This window comes from Triturus cristatus, chromosome 1_2, assembly GCF_964204655.1.
Source record: "Triturus cristatus chromosome 1_2, aTriCri1.1, whole genome shotgun sequence".
NCBI lineage: Eukaryota > Metazoa > Chordata > Amphibia > Caudata > Salamandridae > Triturus > Triturus cristatus.
The window spans coordinates 220,446,068-220,468,995 of NC_140580.1; the positions used below are offsets into that span (position 1 = coordinate 220,446,068).

The 22,928-nt window shown below is 43.4% G+C and overlaps 1 protein-coding gene across 8 annotated transcripts in view; it reads right to left on the bottom strand.

The window, feature by feature from the left end:
• Positions 1-22,928, bottom strand: part of USP54 (ubiquitin specific peptidase 54) — a 1,650,598-nt gene that overhangs the window by 617,840 nt on the left and 1,009,830 nt on the right. For all 8 annotated transcript variants that reach the window (XM_085603496.1, XM_085603494.1, XM_085603495.1 and 5 more), the window contains one exon: positions 19,483-19,610. In XM_085603496.1, the coding sequence (XP_085459622.1) occupies positions 19,483-19,610 (128 nt within the window). The remainder of the gene's footprint in view (positions 1-19,482; positions 19,611-22,928) is intronic.

Below are 22,928 nucleotides of genomic sequence, written 5' to 3' on the forward strand. Positions count from 1 at the left end.
GCTAGCTGCAACGCAGCTAGAAGGGCACACCTTGGCTCCAGAATGGCGGAAGCTAAGAACTCCTCGAAGGAGCTCTTTAAGATTCTAAAGGAATTTACGATCCCCAGTGCCATCAACCTATCCCTGCCACCCTCCCAGGAACTATGCGAGGAGTTAGCCAGACACTTCACGAACAAGATCGATTCAATTTATCATTCCTGTGGATCTGAAGAGGCACAGGACAAGGAAGATCCTACACTGGAGGCCCCTACCTTTAGTCTAGGATCTTTTCCTGACATAACGAGTGAGCAAGTGGGTTTCTTAATCACGCACGCAAAATCAGGTTCTCCCCTGGAGAACTTTCTCCGGTCTTGGCCGATGTACTAGCTGAAGTTTACAACATCTCGCTAGCCACAGCCACATTTCTCCGTAAGTGGAAAAGGCACACATTAAACCACTGCCTAAATAGCCTTCGGCCGACCCGAATATTCTGCAAAACTATAGGCCGATCTCTCTTCTCCCTTGTTGTCCAAAAAATCCTGGAGACTATAATTAATAGGCATCTTTCCGACTAGTTGGAGAAAAACAATATATTGGACCCTTCCCAGTCCGGTTTCAGGGCCTCTCATTGTACAGAGGCTGCCCTACTGGAGGTTACGGACTCCATAAGGATGGCGCTGGACAAGGGAACCACTACAATGCTGATCCTGCTCGATCTCTCGGCCGCCTTTGACACCATTTCTCATCGTATCCTATTAGATAGGTGGCGGGGGATTGGTGTCAGAGGCATGGCTTTGAAATGGATCCAAAGCTATCTATGAGACAGGTCACAATGTGTTCAGTTGGATTCTCTTTTGTCTCAAACGACCAAGGTGGACATGGGAGTTCCCCAGGGATCTATCCTAAGTCCCACTTTGTTTAACATATATGTGTCTTCTCTGGCTGGCATTATCAAAAGCTGCGGGTTTGAGACAATGTCTTACGCTGACGATAAGCAGTTGATTGTTCCTATAGAGGAAGATGTCACAATTACAAAGCCAAAGTTCAAAAATTGCATGTCCACTATAGCAAGCTGGATGAGGAAGAATTTCCTTCAGCTGAACTCCACCAACACCGAGATATTGCTATTTGGGACAGCAGAGGAGCTTTGAACCTCAGATTGGAGGCCTCCAGAACTGGAAGTGGCACCTTCCCCGAAGAAATGGGCGAAGGATCTAGGCATCAGAATCGACAACAAACTGTCGATGGAAGAACATGTTAAATCACTCTCGGGCGCCTGCTTTGGAACAATGAGGATGCTTAGGAAGATATTCCTGTGGATCCCTCTTGCGGCCAGGCAGTCTCTGATTCAGGCACTCTTGATCAGTCAACTAGATTATGGCAACTCCCTGCTTGTAGGAATTAGGGAAGACCTGGCATCAAAACTGCAGGTGGTCCAAAACACGGCAGCCCGCCTAGCCCTGAATAAGCCAGCACGTATGCCCTCTGCTCCTCTCTTACATCAACTGCACTGGCTTCCCATCAGAAAACGGGCCATCTTTAAATTGTTATGTACAGTCTTTAAGTCTCTACAGGGGATCGGCCCTGCCTATTTGAAGAAAAAACTTGAATGGTACCAACCAACGCGGCAGTTAAGATCTAGCAATCGCTCTCTACTGTGTACTCAGAGAATCAGAAAGGTCAAAATCGTCGACCAAGCTTTTTCTTATCTCGCCCCCCCCCCCCAGCATTGGAATATGCTCCCGGAGGATATTCGGGCCTGCTCTACATTCACTCGGTTCAAGAAGCTACTCAAAACGTGGCTGTTTTAGATTCTACTGCCCTTTTGGAGTCCCTCTCTCAGGCGCCGAGAGATCCCTCAGGGGATGATTCGTTGCGCCATATAAATGAGTAAATAAATAAATAAATATTCAGAAGAATCCATAAAGAGATTGGCTAGGCTGGGTGCGAACCCGACCCCCATCGCGACTCCTTTGCATTGATAATAGTACTGGTTCCTGAAGATGAAATAATTATTCGTCATGGCAATGTCCAGAAGAGATACCAAGAATCCAGTTGGTATCCAGTGTGGTTTGGAATGTTTTTCCTGAGTGTATTTGATCACCTCTAGTGCCTTCTCCTGTGGTATGCTGGTATAAAGGGAAGATACATCAAGGGTCACCATGAGTTGAGTGTTGACATCAAAAGGTTGGCCTTCAAGTAACTGAATGATGTACATGGTGTCCCTCACAAATGATTTTGTTTCCATCACCCATGGTTGTAGGAAATTGTCGATGTATTGGTTTAGGGGTTCCAGGAGTGAACCGCAACCTGAGACTATCGGTCTCCCAGGTGGTTTGTCCAAGTGTTTGTGCACTTTTGGTAAAGTGTAGATCGTGGGGATTCTTGCTTCCTTTTTCAACTCGGGTTGGCTCAGGAATCCTTGGGTTAGGGCCTCCATGGTCAGATCTTCAATCAGTTTCTTAATCTCTGGTGTGGGATCTCTTGTTATTGGAAGGTAGCTTTCCCTGACGCCTAGTTGTTGTTCAATCTCGTCCACATAGTCTGGCGTATTTTGTACCACCAGAGCTCCACCCTTGTTGGCTGAGAATCAAGTCACTGTGTCTAGAGGAAGAATTCTGCTTGTTTCTTCTATCAAGTTACCCAGTATTACTGGCCACTGCAAGACCATATGATAAAAATCATTTACTGTCTCCATGCATCTGGGACATATGGTCGAAGAGCCTGAATACATATGACCAATCATTTTTGGTGTCAGGTAAGTGTGATGTATATAACTAAATTGAGTAAATCGTAATCTTGCACTACTTGATACTGGTTTCACCAAACCTAGAAACCTCGCCTACGTAGCATCTGACAACTCATCTCCCACTCGAGCGCCCACCATTCTTTGACCTCCTTTATTTGAGCTTGCGACTGCAGTAGCAGTGCTGTGTAGAGTTGACTGATTGCTTGTCTATTGTATCCATTTGTCAGTAAAACTATTAACACCTTTGTTGTTTCGGGCATGTCATGGGCTGTACCCCACATCAAGATCATCAGTCTGATTAGAGCAGAGTATAAAAGAAACTGTACCATGCCCAGATCATATGTGGCCAGCAGATTCTGAAATTACATCAACTTTCCTTATCCACTATGTTTCCCCATACCTCTAAAACTGCCTTTGACAAGATAGGAGTCTGATATAATGCTTTCAGATTTGTAAAGCTGGGCAGTGACTATATGAGCAACTCGGTGAGTTTGAGGGTGTTCCACATTTAACATACACATATTTCTTCCAACACCATTTGACAGTAGCCAGCAACACATGATCCGCTTTTAACCGGTTGCACTCTCAGTATCCATTTCAATACTCTACCTTCCACCAACCCAGACGGTATATCATCTTCCTCTGTATTAGTTCCCTCACCCAACCATCTCATCTGCCACTGATGCTGTGCTGCAACATAGTATAATTCATAGTTTGGAGCACCCAGCCCTCCCTCTGCCAGAGGTGCTGTCAAAGCCCACACGAAGGGAGCCCAAGGAACCCTGCCAAATCGCGCTCGAGTGCGCGGTGCGGGGAAGAACTACTAATCCCATGAGCCTTGGTGAAACCCTGACGGCGGTGACGTCAGGACGTTCGCGCACGGCGAGCACAAAGAGGTTCCGGGGCACCGAGCGAGTGCCGCTTACTCTTTGCTGAGAGCTGCGCTGGACGTCGCGGAGGCTGGTAAGGGTGCATTGAGCACCACGCTAATTACGCTGCTGTTTGGCTCAGCTTGGTTCTTGGTGGCAATTCTGGAATGAGACTCGGAACGAGGGTCTCTCTGTGACGTTTCCAGTAGGAGTCTTATCTTGTTCCTACTGCAGTGAAAACCCAAAGGACCACTCAAGGCTGGTATCGGGAGTGCTAAAGAGAACGATATTCTTTGGGTGCATTCTTCCCTCGTTGGTGAACTCGGTGAATGATGTTCATGCGGGGAAGAAGGGCACTATTGGTAACCTTGTATTGCAGTGCTCCGTTTGCAACCACGCTGGGTGCTGCTTGACTAAATGCACTACGCTGCTACGATTTCTTGTGTGTTTTACCCAATCCCTTGTGGTGGTTGTGACTTAGAATGCTCCCCGAGTGAACTCACGAGCTACCTGAAGTCGTGGGTTTTTGAAGCTGCCGTTTCTGAAAAGGCATAAGGCACTGTGATGGAACCTAGCCACTGTCTCATGAAGTAATGCAGATGTGTGTCCGAATAACAAGTGCCTGATATCTAATTGTGGAATGATCAAAACCTACAGAATTATATTGTGTGTTTTCTTTTCTCACGTTATGCAGCAGGGGTTCCGAGAGTGAGCAGGAGGTCGGCTCTTCCGCTCCCCTGTCTTCTTCATAGTCTTTATCTCCAGGGTAAGGGTCTTACGAGGGAAAGGGTGCGGTGAGGTTAGCGACACATACAGGGGTGCGAGTTAATCCTACGTCCTCTTTTACTATAGATCGTGGAGAGTACGTCTTTAAGGGTCGTTGGTTCCCTATGCAACGCTGAGAGTTTTCTTCCTTTACAGGTAGCTTTCTCATCCTTAGCGTGGGGGTGGAGCAGGGTTGAGTAGGAAGGAAGATAGGCAGGGAGTTACTGATTGCTGTCTCCTTCTGTCTTCACAGGTCTCCCTCCCTGCTGTCCCCATCCTTTCCTTCCCCCGCTGGACCACTCCATGGAGTCTGTAATGCTATCTCAGACCGTGGGGGTGTCGAGAGAGGGACCCCTCTAGAGCAACGTACGATCCCGAGGATTCCGGCCACAACAGAGTAAGCGGCCCACGGTTTATATCCTCCCGGTCGTACGTTGTCCCTCGGGCAGCCATGGCTTCCTTAGAAGACGTCCTGGCTGCATTACAGATGGTACAAACCGAACTAGTCGCTTCTCGGGCAGAAACTGCAGCCTTACAGGCTACGGTTGAAAGGATGCAGAGAAATCCCTTCAACGTAGGGATCCCCGCCGCATCGCATTCGGCCCTAATGGTAGTGGAGATCCCCACCCCCGTTCCCTTGGCCACCCCAGAAAGATTTCACGGGGAAAGTAGTAAGGTTCAGGTTTTCCTCACGCAGATAATGCTACACTTTTCCTGCAAGCCAAAGGCGTTTGCCACTAACCGTGCCAGAGTAGCCTTTTTAATCTCCTATCTGGCGGGGGATGCAGCCCAGTGGGCAGTGCCGTTGGTGAAGCGAGATGATCCCTTGCTTTATGATTGGGACTCTTTTATAAAAGACTTTAAGACATTCAATCGTAGAGCAGCAACGCTTACTGCCGACAAGGATCTTTTGGAGCTGAGACAGGGGAATCGAGATCTGATAGCATATCTCAACGATTTTCGGCGCCTTGTTACCGAAACTGAATGGCCAGAAGCTAAACAGTTGGCCATCTTCCATAGGGGCTTAAGGGAAGACATGAAGGATGTTTTGGCCCAGATAGAACCACAGCCGGTGACCTGTGAGGATTTAATAACACTCGTTCTGCGTTTAGATCACCGACTGAGCGAGCGAAAAGAGGAAAACCGAAGAAGGGACAGGGGCTCCTGGCGTATGGAACCAGCCCGGAATCCGGAAAGTACACAGGTAGCACGAGCAGAGCCCATGGAAGTAGGAACAGTACGTTCAGCTCTCACGAGCGAAGAGAGAGAGTACCGGTGGAAGAAAGGCCTCTGTATTTACTGCGGAAAAAAGGGGCATTTCATAAGGGAATGTGTATTGAGGTCCAAAAATCCAAGGATAGAACCGCGTAGACAACTCGCGGCCACAGCAGAGGGCCCTTCGGGAAACGAGCAAGCTTGAAGGAAAGAGAAGGGGTCTCTTCAAGCCATATCCACATCCCTTCCTTGAGCGGTGCCCCGCCGATTACCAAGCAACATTTTCTTCTCGAACTCTCCCTGTCAGTGGATGGAGAACGTTGTTCTATAACAGCCATGTTGGACTCCGGAGCAACGGGGTGTTTTGTAGACAACAACCTGGCAACTCGGATAGGTTTGTCTCTTTGTGAAAAGGAAATCCCTGAAGTCGTGTATGCTGTGGATGGGAAACAACTTGAGGCCGGACCTATTCGTTTCCAAACCGAGGCAGTAGAAGTGAGCCATGGGTTGGACCATGTGGAAAAACTTGTGTTTAACGTCATCCACGCCCCCCAATATGGGATAATACTGGGACTGCCCTGGTTACGGTCACACAACCCACAAGTGAATTGGAGGGAAGAAAAGGTACACTACACTTCCGAGTATTGCCTGATGAATTGTATTCCTCACCCCCAGAGCCCGGCGCTCTGTTGGCAGTGGTGCATCACGTGGCCCCCGCTGCTGAACATCCTGTTATCTTGCCGGAGGCGTATCAGGACTACGCAGCGGTGTTCAACGAAGAAGAAGCCGAGAAATTACCCCCTCATAGGCAATATGACTGCCAGATTGATCTGATTCCAGGGGCGGTAGTGCCCACAGGCAGATTATATGCACTTACGGAACCAGAAAACGCATACCTACGGGAATATTTGGACAAATATTTGGCGTTGGGATTCATTCGTAACTCCAAGTCTCCAGCGGCATCGCCACTGTTTTTTATCCCCAAGGCCAACGGAGAGTTGAGAGCTTGTATTGACTTTAGGGCTTTGAACGCCATCACGGTTAAAAACCGATATCCCCTACCGTTAATCCCCGTAATGCTGGAACAAGTACAGAAGGCCGTCATCTACACGCGACTGGACCTGAGAGGGGCATACCATCTGGTACGCATAAGAAAGGGGGACGAATGGAAGACAGCCTTTAAGACGTGTTATGGCTTGTATGAATATCTAGTTATGCCCTTTGGATTGTGTAACGCGCCCGCTGCCTTCCAGTTTTTCCTGAATGACGTCCTCCGCGAATACCTGGATCGCATAGTCGTGGTATATATCGATGACCTTCTCATCTATTCATCCACGGTCGAGAGCCATGTAACTCACGTACGTACCATTCTACAAACCTTACAAAACCATCACCTGTATTGTAAGATTAGTAAATGTGAGTTCGGGGTCTCCACCGTGGAGTTCCTGGGAGTGATATTAACACCACACAGCCAAGAGATGTCAGAACGGAAAATCACCGCAGTAAAAAACTGGCCCGTCCCTACGAACATCAGAGACATCCAGTGTTTCCTCAGTTTTGCCAACTTCTACCGGCGATTTATAGGCCACTTTTCAGGATTGGCAGCCCCTTTGACACGATTACTGCGCAAGAAAGTCCCCTTTCAGTGGACCGAAGAGACTCAAAAGGGGTTTGAGGCTTTGAAAGAGGCGTTTGTTACGGCCCCGATATTGGTTCACACTGACCCTGAAAGACCTTACGTGGTGGAGGCAGATGCATCGGATTATGCCGTAGGAGCAGTACTGTCACAACGACATCGTGAGACGGGTCAGTTACATCCAGTGGCCTTTCGTTCCCGCAAATTAAACCCGGCTGAACAGAACTATAATATCGCCGAGAAAGAGCTACTCGCGATTAAAGACGCCTTCGAGGAGTGCCGCCATTATCTCAAAGGGGCCCGCCACGTTGTCACTGTATACACTGACCACCGCAATCTTCAGTTCATGAAGGCAGCCAGACACCTATCTCCACGACAATTGCGTTGGACCTTGTTCTTTGCGGAGTATAATTTTATCGTCACCTATCGCCCAGGAAAGGACAATAAAAAGGCCGACGCATTGACCCGCCAGTCCACCTCACAGATCTCCACCGCACCAATCAAACAGACCATTATAGACCCGGGCAAAATCCTTGGTACTACGGTCACTGAACCGTTTCTGAGGTGTGTGGCCCGTCGCATCAATACCGACAAATGGATAAAGTGGATATCCCAGCACCAGGAGTGGAAGGTGAAAGATGGATTGCGTCTGCGCAAGAAACAGTTATTGATCCCAGTGCCTGCTCTATGACGACGTGTGTTTCATTGGTGTCATACGCTGCCCAGCGCCGGTCATAACGGCGTAGAGAAAACTACAGAGAGAGTTCTCAGACAATTCTGGTGGCCTTCAGTACGAACGGATCTCCGTCAATGGGTCAAGGAGTGCACAGTGTGCGAACAAATGAAGTCATCACACACCCGACCCGCAGGGTTGCTACAAGTCATGCCAACCCCTGACCACCCCTGGCAAAACATCTCGTTGGATTTCATTGTTGGAATGCCTATAGACCAAGGGCATTCAGTGATATTAGTAGTGGTGGACTATCTAACTAAAATGGCTCATTTCATTGCATGCAAGAAATTACCAACAGCAGGCCAACTAGCCCAGCTATTACTGCTACATGTAGTCAGGTTGCATGGGTGACCCCAGAGGGTGGTTTAGGACAGAGGGCCCCAATTCACCGCCAAATTTTTGAGGGAGTGGTGTACTTCCCTGAAGATCTCCCCCGATCTATCCACCAGCTTTCATCCCCAAACCGATGGGCAGACGGAGAGGATGAATCAGAGTCTAAAACCGTACCTGAGGTGTTACGTTGATAGCACTACGGAAAACTGGGTTGACACCTTGTGGTTGGCGGAAATCGCCTATAATAGCGCAACCCATAGCTCCACCAAACACTCGCCTTTTTACTGTTCATACGGTTTTCATCCCAGGTTTATTCCTTTCTTGCATCCCAAGGGAACCGAACACATACCAGAGGTCAAGGTGAGGATTAGGCAGATCCAAAACCTCCTGTCCCAGGCTCAAAAGACGTTAAAGAAAACCAAAGAGAGGTATAAGAGCTACGCTGATAAAACCAGACGACAGGGACCCGTATACAAGATTGGAGACTACGTATGGCTATCAACCAGAAACATCAGGTTTAAAAAATATAGCGTGTTCAATCCCAAATAGATAGGCCCGTATTGAGTAGTGAAGCTCATCAACCCGGTTGCGGTCAAACTAGACCTCCCCTCTTCTCTCCGAATCCATCCTACCTTTCATGTCTCTTTGTTAAAACCTGCAAGGAAAGGTAAAACTGCTCCCCAGGTACGGGTACAGGAAGATGAAGAATATGAGATTAGGGGGATCCTGGATTCTAAGATCCACCGCGCAAAGCTGTGGTATCTGATCGCCTGAAAGGGGTACGGGGAGGAGGAGAACTCATGGGAACCCGCTGAAGGGGTCCACGCACCTAGATATGTCAGACTATTTCACCAACGCTTCCCAAACAAGCCATGTCCTTGTCAGGGTTCTTCGGGGAGGGGATGTACTGTCAAAGCCCACACGAAGGGAGCCCAAGGAACCCTGCCAAATCGATCTCGAGTGCGCGGTGGGGGGAAGAACTACTGATCCCATGAGCCTTGGCGAAACCCTGACGGTGGTGACGTCAGGAGGTTCGTGCACGGCGAGCACAAAGAGGTTCTGGGGCACCGAGCGAGTGCCGCTTACTCTTTGCTGAGAGCTGCGCTGGACGTCACGGAGGTTGGTAAGGGTGCATTGAGCACCACGCTAATTACGCTGCTGTTTGGCTCAGCTTGGTTCTTGGTGGCAATTCTGGAATGAGACTCGGAACGAGGGTCTCTCTGTGACGTTTCTGGTAGGAGTCTTATCTTGTTCCTACTGCAGTGAAAACCCGAAGGACCACTCAAGGCTGGTATCGGGAGTGCTAAAGAGAACGATATTCTTTGCGTGCATTCTTCCCTCGTTGGTGAACTCGGTGAACTATGTTCATGCGGGGAAGAAGGGCACTATTGGTAACCTTGTATTGCAGTGCTCCATTTGCAACCACGCTGGGTGCTGCTTGACTAAATGCACTACGCTGCTACGATTTCTTGTGTGTTTTACCCAATCCCTTGTGGTGGTTGTGACTTAGAATGCTCCCCGAGTGAACTCACGAACTACCTGAAGTCGTGGGTTTTTGAAGCTGCCGTTTCTGAAAAGGCATAAGGCACTGTGACGGAACCTAGCCACTGTCTCATGAAGTAATGCAGATGTGTGTCCGAATAACAAGTGCCTGATATCTAATTGTGGAATGATCAAAACCTACGGAATTATATTGTGTGTTTTCTTTTCTCACGTTATGCAGCAGGGGTTCTGAGAGTGAGCAGGAGGTCGGCTCTTCCGCTCCCCTGTCTTCTTCATAGTCTTTATCTCCAGGGTAAGGGTCTTACGAGGGAAAGGGTGCGGTGAGGTTAGCGACACATACAGGGGTGCGAGCTAATCCTACGTCCTCTTTTACTACAGATCGTGGAGAGTACGTCTTTAAGGGTCGTGGGTTCCCTATGCAACGCTGAGAGTTTTCTTCCTTTACAGGTACCTTTCTCATCCTTAGCGTGGGGGTGGAGCAGGGTTGAGTAGGAAGGAAGATAGGCAGGGAGTTACTGATTGCTGTCTCCTTCTGTCTTCACAGGTCTCCCTCCCTGCTGTCCCCATCCTTTCCTTCCCCCGCTGGACCACTCCATGGAGTCTGTAATGCTATCTCAGACCGTGGGGGTGTCGAGAGAGGGACCCCTCTAGAGCAACGTACGATCCAGAGGATTCCGGCCACAACTGGTGCATACAATTTAAACTGCGATATCCCCATGACAATGATGTGAATATGGTTTGCAGATCCTTAGAAAATGATGAATTCAAAATGACTAGGATAGCTGCAAAATATAGCAATCTGGGTAGCAATAAAACATTTTAAATTGTGACTCTGTCCATTGGGGCTAATAGCAATTGTCACCAGAACTAAATCGATTGTCATGTCGACGAAATCGCCCTCCCTAGATTTCCTTCAATCAAATCATGTTCCATGCAGTATATGTATACCACCAAGTATTTTATGGTGTCATATTTCCACTGTAATTGTATGTCAGGCAATGTATGTTTCTGTTGATCTGTCAATTTAATCAGTGCAAACAGGCACTATTTTTGCCAATTACATTTCAGGCCTGAGACCCTGCCAAATTAGTTCAATAACTGCATCAAGGATGACACTATTGTTGCCTGCGCAAACAGGTACAGCGAAGTGTAATCCGCATACATAGCTATTATTTGGACTTGGTGGGCTGTCACTACCCCCAGGTTGGGCCCTTCGATCACAGCAGGCAGCCCAACGGTTACACTGTCAGTGCAGAAATTATGGATGAAAGAGGTGTTACACCTCTGTCCTGTGCCCCTTCCTATATATATTATGTCTGAAATCACTCTGCCTGTGCAGACCCTCGATATAAGGTCTGTGCACAGTAATGTTATTCAACAAGGAAATTCCGGACTCATCCTATCCTACGGAACACTGCCATGAGATAGGGCCAAACCAGCATATCGAAAGCTTAATCAATATCGAATGATGCAGCTCAGTTGCTAGTGTTACTCTGCCGAGTTCAGTCCTTGATTAGAAACAGACATACAAGTTTAAGATAAATATTCCTGCACAGAATAAAGGTAGTCTTTAAGACAGAGAAATAATCAATCTGTGAGGCCTACTGCCTTTATCATAACTTTTAATTTATAAACAATTAAGCCTTTAACCTTTACCATTGGTTTGTGACCATAGGCAAATCAGACCTACTATGTTGTTCATAAGCCTTCCCACAAGGCACCCATCAGGTATACTGTAGTAAAATTACAAATAAGTACACAATATTGCTGTCAAAACAATACAATGATAAACAGAGCCTAGTAATGATTACCATAGTGCAAATTGTCTATCTCCATGGTTTGCTCAGGTGAGTCACTAGCAGAAAAACCCTTACCTATTACAGTTATCTTCGAGATGCCATGTAACAAAATGTTTGACTATATGTTTTAGCACAGTTTAATAACAATCCGCCCTTAAAACTGTTTACCTTTTACCCATAGATTTCACAGTAAGTAAGCAAGCAAAGCTTTCTTATAACTTTTCAGGATAAACAGATCAAACTAAACAAATCTGACATAACTTTTCACAATGATAAGCCCTCTACCAATGGTTAAGCATTATAGGCAACAAAGGCCTACAGAAGTGCTCAGAAGCCAGCAACTACCATGCATTAAAAAAAATTACAAATATCTACAAAATTACAGTTTGTGAAACAATATACAGCCACTCACAATAAGGCTTAACAAGTGTCATCAAAGTGAAATTCTACCTCCTGGATTTATCAGAGTGGGTGACCAACACCATGACCCTTGCCTACGATGGCTACAATATGTGAGATTACATGTAACCAAATAATTTTCTACGGTCTATACCATAATGCCACAACAATTCACAGAGTACTAATGGCTTTAGCATATGCTTTCCACAATAAATAAGCCAGGGCCTAATGCCTTTGTATTCATTTTTCATAATAAACAGGCCTTATCTATGGCATCAGGCATACGATTTCCCTGCACATCAATGAAGCCTATAGCTGTTATAATTGGGTTGTCATTCTAACCAACGCAGGACTACTGTACTAAGCATAAGCTTCCCCACAAGGCAACCAGCAGGCTTACAGTCGTAAAATATATTATAATAGTATATCTACTAACAGGGCTGAACAAGTATTCTCCAGCGAAAATATTCTTTAATTTTCAGGCTTTACTTTGGAGTAATAGCAATCCACCCTTAAATGTCTATTAACTTTACCATATGGTTTTCACAATCAATATGCAAGGCCTATTGGCTTCATTGTAAACACAATTAGGCATATGGACTTTTTCATTGGCTTGTCACCAAAACCAACTTAAGCCCATTGTATTGAGTGTAAGCTTTCCACAAGGCAACCATCTGGCATATAGTCATAACAGTACAAATCTATAAAATCTATATATTTGCAAAGCAAAATACTCCCTCTCCTAAGAGAGCCCATATCTTCTATCCCCAGAGTTTGTTTGGGTAGATCACCAACACCAAAACTCTTACTACAATCTGTGAGCTTCCATATAACAAAGTGCCTACCTATACGCTTTATCACAATGTAATAACAATACATGCTTCAAAGTCAATTGTCTTTAATTCATGCTTTTCACAATAAGTAGATCAGATCTACTGGCTTTGTCGTAACGATTCATAATAAATAGATGAAACCTATGAAATCAGACATGCTTTTCCCAATGAACTGATGAAACCTTTGCCCTTTAAGATTGGTTTTACACTTTACACAACACCGGCCTATTCAAGTGCACATACACTGGCAACCATCATGCAAACAGTTATAAAATTATAAATATGTAGAAAAATGGTGCTTTCAAAACAATATACAAACCATACCTATCTGCAGGTTTTATTATAGAGTGATAACAATTCGCACCTACAAGCTATGGACTTTAACATATGCTTTTCACAATAAATATGTCAGGCCTAGTGTCTTTATCATGCTATTTCATAATAAACAGATCAGGCCTCTAGCCCTGATCATTGGTTTGCCACCATAACCAACTCAGTCCTGCTGCATTGAGAATAATCCTTGTCACAAGTAAAAAAAAAGTAATAAATGCAGTCTATTCAGTGGAAGCACACACATTTGGTCAAATCAAATCCTCTACTCAGGGTGACCAGCATGTGAGTGGAGCTTAAGCCCCCCTCTCACTAGGCTCTGAAAGTTCCAGTTTGTTGATCACATAAGATCATGTGAAAGTTACACTGTCAAGCCAGCCCTAAACATCAATGTAAGTTAATGACTACTGTCCTCCCATCAGTCCCGCTGCCAGAGAAAAACCCCATAAAGTATCTAGTTATTTAAGACACTTAAATTGCATTAAAGTGTCATGAGTCTGCCCTGAAAGTCCAAGCTCAAGACGCTAGATAAATAAGCAAATTGATCAGAGCTGTGTGAAGGACCAGTACTTTTCTTTGTGGAAGCATACAACTTCTGCCAAAACAAACAATGCACTCCTGGCTCCCAACATGTGGGCAGAGCTGAAGCCCGTCGTCTGGTGATTATCGCATAATTGTCTAGTGCTATCTTCGCTGTCAAGCCAGACTATAAACAACACATGAAAAATTCCATAATGAAGACCTCTAAAATGTATGTACACCTTGCACACCTGAAAAAACATAAGTGAAATATAACTCGGAATAATTAAATCGCTATCATTAAAAGGTTCAAGCTCCCTTTTTTTCTACCCCCCAACCATAACCAACACTAACTTTCTGCAGATAGGTTTTTTCCATATAGAGATAATTATGTTGTGCCCGAATAGGATGCATATCCTCTCTCTCTTCTAACACTCTTCAGACTTATAAATGCGAACCTCCTTTCTGAGCAAAAGAAGAATGTATGATGTTATATCGCGGTCTTTACACCGCGATACGCCTACAACGCAAGTCATTACAACGACTTGAGCTGGAGGACGCTGGACTTAGGAATAGTATGATTTACTATTCCAACTCTAGGCTACGTAACAGTAGGGAAGGTGTTGGAATAGTAAATCATACTATTCCTTAGTGTATAGCGCCATCCAGCGCAAGTCATTGTAACAACTTTGGTTGTAATGGCTACTTTGTAAATGTATTGCGGTGTAAAGACCGCGTTGTAACGGATGTATCCCGCAAAATAACCATCCTAGATAAGACTAAGGTACTGTCCACATTAGAGGCGCCACACCAAAACTTTGTTAGGATATAGTTGTATTTGTTTCTGCCCATTGCTCAAGTTACAAGCAAAAGAAACTGGTATAAAATTTTGCTTCTGCATCTAGGAGGGAAGAAATATAAATGTAGTTTTCCGGGTTCTTTGCAACCTCCTATAAAAGATCGGATATAATATTGCTACACATCAGCTGACAGGAATAGCCCTGTCAGGCCAGGCAAATCTGTATAAAATGGACCGGATGGTTCTAGACTTCCAGGGAAATTGCATTTGGTTCCAGCACACCATGTCCCCCTTACCCCTAATAAACCCTTAAACTTCGTTTATGGACAACTTAGGAACCATTACCTCTTCTTTTCCATCTTTCAATTGTAACCCATAGAAGCCGTGTCCGTCTGTGTTTTATTATGACCTTCCCACACTTTTCCCGGGATGGTATTGATATTACCCATCCATTCTAAAACCAAGTAACATAAGCCCAAATTGACTCGAGTCCCCTCCGACACAAACTGTAGGGAGATACATCTATTCTACTTCACCGTAACTTGTGCTTTACCACCCAAATTTGTTTCCTGTGTAAAGACTTCAGTTTCTGAATTTCGTGCTGCCTAGTAATATTAAATGGAGTCTTAATTAAGTTTTGCTTCCTGTTCATTATTCTTAGGTAATGCCTCTTATCTCTGGCATATACCCCTTAATCTTCCCTCTTCCTCCGCAAATCCAATTGCTTTGCTTCCTAAGTAAAAGGCTTCAAATCTCTTTCCAATCTTTTATTAATCTTGTCCCTTGATTTTCTAGTAAATCCTGAAATGAAGGTAACAATGCCGCCGAGAGGATATTGTTTGGATAATATCTTATGGAGACACTCCAGTTAACTATTTTATACACTTCCTTGCATGGCTGATAGCCCACCTCTCTGAGATCTATATCCTTCTTCACTGGAGTTTGTATATTACCATACTGAGGCATAGGATTACTCTCGAGTCGAGTTTGCACAATAATTTCTGCACCAGGAATACAATGAAGCACAAATGAGTGTGCAGTCTTATTAAACATGATGTGTTACCAGCATTAAAAGTAAAGTGGGTATGGGGGAGAGTATAATCAGGAAAACAATCATTCAGGGGCTTAAATTTAAAGACTACAAGACTACAATAAGTGGATAAATTCATAATCTGGCCTTTCATGGGTCTCACAGTACACTGTCCAAGACAATATTTCTGAAAGATATTCTGCCATTCCATCATCTAAACGTATAACCTGTAAGACATTTAGATTAAAATCTTCAGTCAATAAAAGAACTCCATGATTATGCTTTGATTCAATAGTTTGTAACTGTTCCATTACCATCCCTACCTGACTTGTTCATTCCTTATTCATCTCTGCCTTGTTTTGAAATATCAGGTCTACTCCTTTCCCATTCTCCTCCAAGTCTTCACCGAGCAACCCATCTAGGATGGCTGACTAGGTCACCCTGTTTTCTAACCCACCCTTTCAAATCTTCCAAAAGAGTGTTTAACATTTCTGGTAAAGTGCTTATGTTACTACCTGTTAAGGAACAATCACAATTACAAACTTCTTCACTCCCTCCATTCTGGGTGGTAGCTTTTTCCACCTTTTCTGCAAGCCGACATAATTTATAATCAGGAGGATGGGAGCACACTGTCTCACATCCCAACACTCATTTTACCCCAATGCATCATGGTAAATGCAGTGCATGATAACACTTACTTCAGTAGTAGCCTTTCATTTTTCAAAATTGTTGTTGCAGCCTTTGCTGTGTAATTCTAGACACGTTTCTGGATGAATTCCTTCATCAGTGGAGAGCAACAAGTCGTTCTTGCAGGTGCTGGAAATGATGCCCTAAGTCTTCTCAGGTCTCTGCACCCCTCACTGGGTGCAAGTGCATCAACCCAAGCTCACCAGCTCACTAGTTCAACGGAGCCTTTTTCAAACAGGAGGAGGGTGGGAGCCCAACGCCTTAAATGCCAGCACTCAATTTGCCCCAGTGCATCATGGTAAATGCAGTGCAAAACAACACTTACTTCAGTAGTAGTCTACTTTTTTACCCTTGCTGGTGCAGCCTGTGCTGTGTAACTCTATTAATTTATCAATCAAAATAACCTTCCCTGCAAGTGTTTGAAGTAAACTCCCTTGAAAATCTAATGTCTCCAAATGTCAACTCAGTGTGTTAGCTGCAGAATCCAAGGTGTCACTCAAATTCTGAAATACGTGTACAACTGAGATATAACCATCATCCTCCAAGGGCGAGTGCAGGCTCAGCATTGGAGCTTTCTACCTCAGAAAATCTGTATTCCCTATCAAGTTGAAATGAACAATACATGTGATTTCTATCATTTCCTTTAGAAACCTAACCCCCTCCTTGTGGTAAAAAAGAGAAATCCAACTCAACTACCAACTTATTTCCTTCTCTATTTTGTGGGCCACACTATTGACTTTTGCTACACCATTTTCCATATTGGATTTTGACTGAAAATATGTTGCCATGTTACTTGCAGGAGAGACCCTTTAGAGGCTTTCAGTCTTCTAAACGTGCTGGGTTGCACTTAGTGTTTCGTTGAGCCTTTTGGATGTAAGGTCTTAGATCTGCTAGTCATTCGACTCATTTTGAAAGTATTACAAAAAGTGCAAAGTATTGAAACTGGAAACATTTAAAAGCAAAGTAAGCAGACAGATATGCCGACTAGCAGACACATGGCAATAAACTTTCCACACAAAGTGCCCAGCCCCATTGAATCTCTCCAGTGTCTGCTCCATACTTGAGTGCTTGCTAGCAGGTGGCCACTTTTCTTGGAACATCTGCTCATCTGTCTTATTATTAATTGCCCACACCACAATAAGCAGTCTAAGGGACCAGGCTTTCGTAATATGAGGGAAGAGGGCACACTGTACCACATGAAGAGCAATCCCAAAAGGTAAAGTGTATTGGTGCCTTGAGTAATTTTGCACTGCTAAGATTTGTGTTTACCTTTTTAATGCCGGTCATGAATTCAGGTGGCTACTTTCCTTAAAATACTTCCCTCTCTGCTTTACCTTCACTGACCTATGTAATCAGCAGTCTCCAGAGCTAGGCTTGTGCATTGTGAGGGAAGCGTGAACACTGTCATTAAATAAAGAGTGATCACAAAAGATAAAGTGTACTGATACTTTCAAAAATACACTCTGGATTCCCTCAAAATGATTTTTTTTTGCTTTTACTACATTTGGAGCTGAAGTTACATCCTCAGGAAGCACCAAGAGCCAGAGATATTTGACAAAATGACACATGGTCATGTTTGGGAACATGGGCTTACAAAATACAAAAATAATAATGAAGTCTGATTTTTTTGTAATCAACTTCCACATTATCAGCAGAGATCTCCTACAGGTTGCTATCCAGTACAACAACTTAATGCACCTTCCTATACATAGAACTACTATGATGCCAGAGCGACTATGTCAGTTACGAGTACTTTCAAACAGTAATACAATCAATTTACCACTACCTCAACTCGACTACTTCTACCCTACATATAGACCGAGATCAACACTTAAGCTAATCCCAACAGTATTGTTTACACAAAATACAATTAATTGCATCAAAGTAATTGGAATGGTAAACCTCAAATAGCATGAAATTTAAATATATTAAATTGAATAAAAATACATTAAAACAAACTGAATTAAAAAAATTTTTTTAACCTAACCCTAATGTAAATTGATACTTGTATAGCACACTACTCACCCACAAGGGTCTCAAGGCGCTTGTACGAATACCGCTGTGGAACCCATCCTGGCTTTCCCTGTGAGGCGTCCACTCCTGGGCACCCCCAAGGTGGAGGCCAGGCATCCTTAGCGTTGTGGGGGCCGTTGTGGAGATTAAGCAAGCTATTGCCCAGAGTTGCAGAGTGGGACTCCATGATTGGAATGGCACCGAGGCGAGAATTATCAGGTCCGTGGAATTTTGAGCCTAAGACCCGCCAAGGCGGGGAATTGAACCCTGGTCCCGGGCTAGACCTCTGCATCAGGGTCTGCTGCTCTAATTATTAAGCCACACTTCTCCTAATGTTACCCGTATCCTTAACTCTAATCCTAAGGAAATGAATTAAATGATCTTAAATAAAATCTATTACATTCATTTTAAATAAATACTGTTTGCCAGACTCTGATGTTAATGGTAATCAAACCCTAAATTATAATTAATTCAATAAAATAAATAAGTAACACCAGCTCTAAATTAAGATAAAAATATATACATTTAAAAAAGAAAGTTAACACAATCATAATGAAAACCCCAACCTTCTAGTAAATTAAAATACAAATTAATAGAGGGCCTTAAATCTAACCATCATTCTCTTCCTAAACCAAATTAAGCCTTGACTAAAGTACTGCTTACCTTATTTGATTTGTAGCACCTGTAGCAGTGGAATTTTTGCGTAGTGCCTCTGATGTGATGGCAATTTGATTCAGTGGATTCAGGGTAGCGACAGTGCATCAAACAGTTTTCACAGAACTAAGTAACTAGACACCCAAGGTCATTCTCCCTGATTTTTGTTACGCTGTGCCTCAGCCAATGAGATAAGTATTGGGGTTTTACACTTTATGGCATTTCTCTTTATACTTTCACAATGAAAGCAGAGCTGGATTTAATGAAAGTATCTAAGCATCAATACTGTATTTGCCTTACCAATTATTAGCTTTTCCCTTTCTGGAGTCGTAAGAAAAAACTATACTAGAAAATGTGTGAAAATCTATACATAATTATTGTTTTTAAACTATAATAAAATGACATTTCTAACAATGAGCATGTTTTTGGTTGAAGTAAAGACATTCTACTATCCTGTCTTGTACCATGGAAAATGAAGATTCTTGAACATATTCACAAACATATCACTAAATGGCCTTCCTATACATTTCACACTTGCCACTTCAACAAGACTATCCTGCATACTGAAAAAAATCTAAGGAATTGAACACTCATAATGATGGATCTAGTTTCAGAAAGTATATGCCACTTCTCTTACCCATGTTAGAAATGCGACTGTTTGCCCATCTGGATGAATCCAAAGCTTCTAAGGCGCTACTGCTCTGAGATTTGGGGACACTACGCCAGGCTGGCACAAATGCAGAGGGTCTTTTCAAAGGATAATCTCTGAAAAAAAGCAAAAAGCAGATCTATCTTCATATTCTCCTTACATCTTACTTTAAACTGTAAATCATGATAATTGATTGAAGAGTTCATATCTTCAACCAGCTCAGAACAGTTATGAATGATCTTCAGCATCATAATACTTTACACAGTTGCCATAACCATCCAACTGTACAATATAAAATCAATAATAACAATTTGAAAAATCAGTCAACATATAAAACAGACTGTCTTAAAAAATCTATTCTCATTTCAATATTCATTACATAGGGCTTTGCAGAAGATAGCCACTGACTAGCGCAAAACAGAAAATGCTACATTCAGTGCATAAATACAGAATAATACTCAGAAAATTTTAAATCAGAATAAACAGTTGGTAAAAAGTGGATCATGGCAAAACCAAGTAAAATGCTAAATTCATAAAATGGGAAAATATCAGGAGATCAACTGATCCCAGAGGGTTCAAACTGAGTGAGCAATATGACACGCACAGTACGAAAATTGGTAAAGAGCGAATATCAACACATTTTTTTAATTACTAGTTTTACACATTTAAAAAGATCTTAACCAGTGCGAAGTAATTGTTCAAATGAGCCAGGTAGTTGAAAAAAAATATATTTATCACCACTACGACATGCATTTAGGACAGGCTGCTATCAACAATATGGCTAAGAAAATTAAGGGTTAAAATGGGTGATTTGATCTTTTATATACCACTAATTGACAATGTAGTTAAGTCAAGAATTTCACTCGTTTTAACCAAATGTTTAGTAGGAAGCGACTGACCGAGAATAAAATTGGGCCAGAAGTATCAGTTTTTAAGTTTCGCTGGGCAACAGAATAGCGGGTGATCCCCAGGTTCAAGCACACCAGGCATATCCACTTTCGCCATGTACTGCAGTACATCGGACAAGAGAACACAATTTGTTCCTCTGTTTCAGGTGAGGAATTGCAGGCTGGGCACATGTCGGAGGCCTGGTCTTTTTTCCACTTACTGCTAAATGCCTTCAAGGGCAGGCTACCTAGAAAAACCTCACGTAAAAGCGTTTTTCAAAGGGTGGTGTGATGGTGTCAATGAAGATCTTAAAATGTGGGCTTTGTTCAAAATTGAAAAACCGTTCTGTCAACTTCCCAAAGGTCCCACTTCTAGCTTGTTGGCCATACACGTAGGCCCAGTATGGTGATTTAAAAAAAGCAATTTCTGCCTTGTGAATTTGTCCAGGATCATCCCATAATTTGAGTAAACATAGTTTCTTACACCAGCTAAAAACAAACCGTAGCCAAGGAACCTTCATTGCAATGCCCATTTTCATTAGATCCTCTATGGAGTCCCAATACTCCAAGAGCTTGGGGATTGACCAAATGTAAATCTAGTATGTTAATGGTTTCAGTTGTGCCACTTTCAAAATGCATTTATACGTAAGTCAAGGCAGAGTGGGATAAGAGGGGTGCTGGTTGGGACAGAGATAAGTGATCTAATGAAATTATTCTCAGCTACGGACAACTTTTGGGTGTCAATATAACCCCAAACTTCAGTTTCAAAAAGTGCTGCGCTTTGGGCTTTGGCATGATTTGCCACAAGGGCTATAGAGATTGAACAGGAATATGTCCTCTTGTATAGTCGGAGTATGGCATTTGCTCTATGGACTGTTAAAAGGGAACATTTGTTAATTTGGGGTTCCCATTTAAACTTGTCAGATAATTTGACTATCAAGTAATCAAAACAGAAAACCCTTTCAAGGAGTTAGGTGCCTATTTGTACAGTGCTACTTTTAGCTGTGCCTTTACCAAAAACCATATATTTTGTATTTATCAAATTTAGTTCTCGATCCCTTGCCATGCAGAATTCCAGAAACTTATCAATCAGCTTTTAAAGATTGATAGGGGTTTTGGAAATGAGAAATTAATAATCTGCAAAAAGGAGTAAAGGGATTTTTCCCATTTTTAACAGGAGAATCATTTGTGCATGCCATCAGTGCCTTAACCACATCATTGATATACAGGGTAAAGAGGGTAGGGGCAAGGTTTCACCCCTGAAGAACCCTGCGAAGAATGGGAATGCGGGTAGTCAGTTCGCCCCCACTACCCCAATGGACCTGAGAATAGTTATTTTCATGTAATCTAGCAATGAGAGTGTTCAGGCAAATGGTGGACCCCATTTCTACGAGCACTCTCCAGAGATTCTCACCGAGGATCAGGTCAAATGCAGCCCACAAGTCAATAAAGACCAAGTAAAATTTTTGGTTAGTAAGCATTAAGTTTTTTCAATATATGAGTGCAAACCTAAAGACTTGGTCAGAGGTACTTGTTTTAGCTTGAAAGTGTGCTTGGAGTGGGGACAAGACATGTTCATTATCTATCCGTTTTACAGTTCATCGAGAATCTGTCTTGAGAAAACTTTCTGCGGGTTGTCTATTAGGCTTAGGGGACTATAATTGGACGGACTGCAAGCGTCGCCCTTCTTAAAAACTGGAATTAGTTCTGCCCCCCTCTAGGTGTCTTAGATTTCTCCTCCAGCAGCTATTATATGTGGTTAAGAGATTGACATAGCAAGCCAATATCTGTGGTTCAGATTTATACATGTCACCTGGTCATCGATCTGGCCCGGGAGCTTTTGCTGACCTGAGTCTATTGATAGCAGAGAGAGTATGCTCTAGGCTAAAGAAAAGTACCTCAATGGTCTTCCCATGGGCTGAATTTAGTACATCTTCAATAGGGCCTCTAGGTCTCATGCAGGGAGTTTGGATATTAGATGATTCATGGGCATATAATACAGAGACGTAGTCTAGCCACTTCTATGGCTGGATATGGTGGTGGTGGGTGGTCACACTGTATGTGCTCCCATGCGAGATTATGTGACAGAAGGATCTGATGTTATTTGTTTTAATAGCCTGCAGCAGATCCTGCCAGTTCTTTTCCTCCCAATCGCACTTGGCTTTTAACAAGTGCCGTTTTATATTTAGATGGTGCTTTCAATAATATCTGCGTGCCTATGCCCTTTAACAGCCTTTTTCAACAACCCTTTAGTCAACTTGCACTCTAGATTGTACCATTTGGGATCCCTAATGTGAGTTGCCTATATGTGTTCGTTGTTTTTTTTAATAGAAAGTGCACTGCAGTTTGCTAAAAAGGCATTCATGGATATCTAAAATTGGCACAGTAGAAGCAGGATTTTCCTCGTAATCGGACAGAAAGAACACAAATCACTGATCAACCTGCAATTTGACGTTACTCGAGGCCTCGAAACCCTCCTATAATTATTGGCAAAAAGTGGCTCTAGAACAACAGTATGCTAAGTGGCTAAAGCTCTTTTAAGGGCAT